This window comes from Lactuca sativa, chromosome 4, assembly GCF_002870075.4.
Source record: "Lactuca sativa cultivar Salinas chromosome 4, Lsat_Salinas_v11, whole genome shotgun sequence".
Taxonomy (NCBI): domain Eukaryota; kingdom Viridiplantae; phylum Streptophyta; class Magnoliopsida; order Asterales; family Asteraceae; genus Lactuca; species Lactuca sativa.
Window position 1 is genome coordinate 61,638,244 of NC_056626.2, and position 3,053 is coordinate 61,641,296.

A 3,053-nucleotide genomic window follows, 5' to 3' on the forward strand; every position below is an offset into this window, starting at 1 on the left:
AAATTTGAATTTAAGAGCTCTATATCATCCATAAGAAATCCCACAATTACTTAAACAACTATAAACAAGATGAGAAGCACAAAACAAAAACCATCTCCTAGACACAACAACCTATGTAGCATTTCAGAAAACAAAATAACCTAAAACAGAAACAACATAACTTCGAAAGGGAAATCCAGAATCCTAAAACAAAACAAAAACAAGTTTATATGTTTGACTATCATATCACACTGCTTTCACCAACTTATGCACACACAAAACAACCATCAAACTCCAAACCAAAGGGCATAAACCAGAACAACTTCATTAACTGAATCTTCCATGAACCTTACATGACAATGATTTTCTTGATTTCTTCAACCCCTACAAGCAGTCAACCCAACAAATCTTCCATGAAGCCGCTACACCAATTTCAACATTAACTTTAACACCTGGAGAACTGCTACGAAAATAATCAATAACATCAGAAAACACAATCGATGAAGGAGGCAACCGATGTTCAACCAAAGTCAAACTTGTCAAACTCCTAAAGGGGCATCTTCTTCTTTCAACTACTTCAGGGAACACCGAAAGAAACCTCACAACATCTGAATTTATAGCAAGAAACTTCGCCTTATGAAGCTGTTCGAAAGCCTTGATCATCAATTCAACAAGCTCTGGTTGCTTCTGAAGAGCTCTATAATATATTGTGTGAAAGTTTACTGTTTGTAATGAATCAAGATTCTTGACTGATAATGAAAAGCGGGCCATACCATGGTAAGTGAAAGATGAGAGATTTGGTGCTGTGAGTATAAACTCAGAATTGTGATTAAGATCTATCAGACTCAGATTGTGTAATGAATTTGATGTGATGATGAAAGTATCAATGTTTGATAATCGACAACCAATTAAAACAAGAGTTTTCAGATTTGGAAAATGGGAAAACAAATCAATGGATTTACACTTACTATCAGTAGGAGGAGGAGGAGGATTAAGTGTAAATGTAACACCTTCAAGATTCAAGCTAGTCAAAGAAGGTAAATCCCAAGTCAAAGATGGAGATATCATTAGCTCAAAATCGATACTCAAATGAAGATCTTGAAGGAATTGAGATCTAAATAAAGATATATCCAATCCACCACGTCTGGTTAGTTTATCACTCAAGAACTCAATGTTTACCTTTTGGGTTCTGTGTGACATTGCGTAGATTATTGTTTCTTTGAGATTTGAAAGCTTGATGGAATTTGATTGGAAGTCAATTGTGGTAATTTCTGATTTGTGATCACGATCTGAGAAAAATCGGTGGATGAAATTGGGGAATTTGATACCTGTTTTGTGATCAATTGGGCGTTCGATCTTGAAGTTGAGAAAGCGGTAGGATTTCCATGTTTCTCTCCATCTTCTTGATAAAAGACTAGTTTGAACTGCAAATCGTGTGTCCATGAATGAATAGATATGATGAATAAGATCATCATGAAGACGACTTATTCGATCATCATCATTCAAGTCTTCTGGTGCCATATTTGAAAGCTTAATTGATTTCCTTCTCCCCATTTTTATTTGGGGCAAAAGTTGTGTGATTGATTCAAAGGAATTCGGTGTTCACAAGAGAAAGATCAAAAATGTAGAAATGGTGTTTTGAGGGTTTGAGTGTTTGAGTTGCCTTTGAATTGAGCCCTAATTCTATAGAACAAAGGCTTCTTATTGAGTATTGGTATTTTTGCTTTCTCTTCTAGCCTTATATGTTCAATGATTTTGGACAACTGTACTATTAACTCCTTAGTGACACGTATGTATATCAAATCCTTAGGTGCCACATTGGCAGAAAGGTGTAACATACCATGGTTTTTTGAAAAAGAAAAAAAAAAAAAAAAAAGAAAGGAAGAAAAAACTCCCACAATGTACAGAGAACTGATGTAATTAACAATTATGAAAAGATATCTAGATAACCAAATTCAATTAATCAAAACACTAAATGCATGTTCTCATTGAGGCAATTGGTCGAACATAAGAAAGAATGTCAGATGGAGAATATATTTATTAAGCATATGATTATTCATATATAAAGAATAAAACTTCCATGATAAGTACAATGTGACATCAAAATGCAAAAAGAATCCCTGGGTTTCCATTTACAGAATGCAGCACAAAATTGGTATAACAGATTGCCTACACAGTTCCTACAGAACAACATATCATATGATCTAATAGATGTGCTGATAAAGTGATAATAAATCTTAGACTAGTTATTGTTTGACTCATATAGATCCACTTCTTGGCTCAAGAACAGTGATCTAAATTTGAAAATTGGGGTGTTTTACATGCCAATCTGTTTTGACTTTTGACATAGTTCTAGAGATTAAATCCAACATCCTTACACAAATTATGATATAACCACTGAATGTGTATATGTATTAATATGCTTATGAAAGTTTTCATACAGTAATGGAATGAAAATAACTGCCAATCTTTGATATTTAAAGCAACCATGTCACTGTAATTACAACTTAACTTGCATATTACAAAAAGTCTATTTTGAGAACCAGACATCTGCAGAAACATGGATAAAACTCAACAGGGGACATGTAAATAGTCTAAAACTGAAAATTGAAAGTCAAAAACTGAAGAAGCCGGCATCAAAAAAGTGTATGAGGTTGCAGAAGTCAACTTATGATTACAAGTAAACTTTCAGAACAATGAAATCAACAGCATGGTGTTGTAAGTATAAATATTTAAGATCGAATCATCGTCTGACTTACTCTTTCATTACCGTTACAGAGTTGATCATGATATTTCTGAATCAGAACAGCATCGTTATATGATATGCTGGTTTTGATAAATCTGGCTCTGCGAATCAAAATCAAGAAATAGAGATGAGGAACAGAGACGCTTTTGTAAGATGAGTATCTTCGTCGTTCATGAAATGAAATTTTCTTCGATATCTGCCCTGATCTCCTTCGGAACGCAGACGGGTAATATGCTATCAAGAAAGGTCACATTTTTGCCCTAATACGTTGTCATCGGTACACAGGAAGATGGGTAACAATCTGTTATGGTGTTTGCCATTTTTTATT

General features: G+C 34.1%; 1 protein-coding gene across 1 annotated transcript; it reads right to left on the bottom strand.

Moving 5' to 3' along the window:
• On the bottom strand, nt 1-3,053 carry LOC111898779 (putative F-box/LRR-repeat protein At3g28410). Its single transcript, XM_023894661.3, has one exon. The coding sequence runs from the start codon at nt 1,531-1,533 to the stop codon at nt 364-366; it is 1,170 nt and encodes a 389-aa protein (XP_023750429.1). The 5' UTR covers nt 1,534-3,053; the 3' UTR covers nt 1-363.

Excerpts from the sequence above, each read along its gene's own strand:
- LOC111898779 (XM_023894661.3), bottom strand. The coding sequence starts at position 1,533 with ATGGGGAGAAGGAAATCAATTAAGCTTTCAAATATGGCACCAGAAGAC.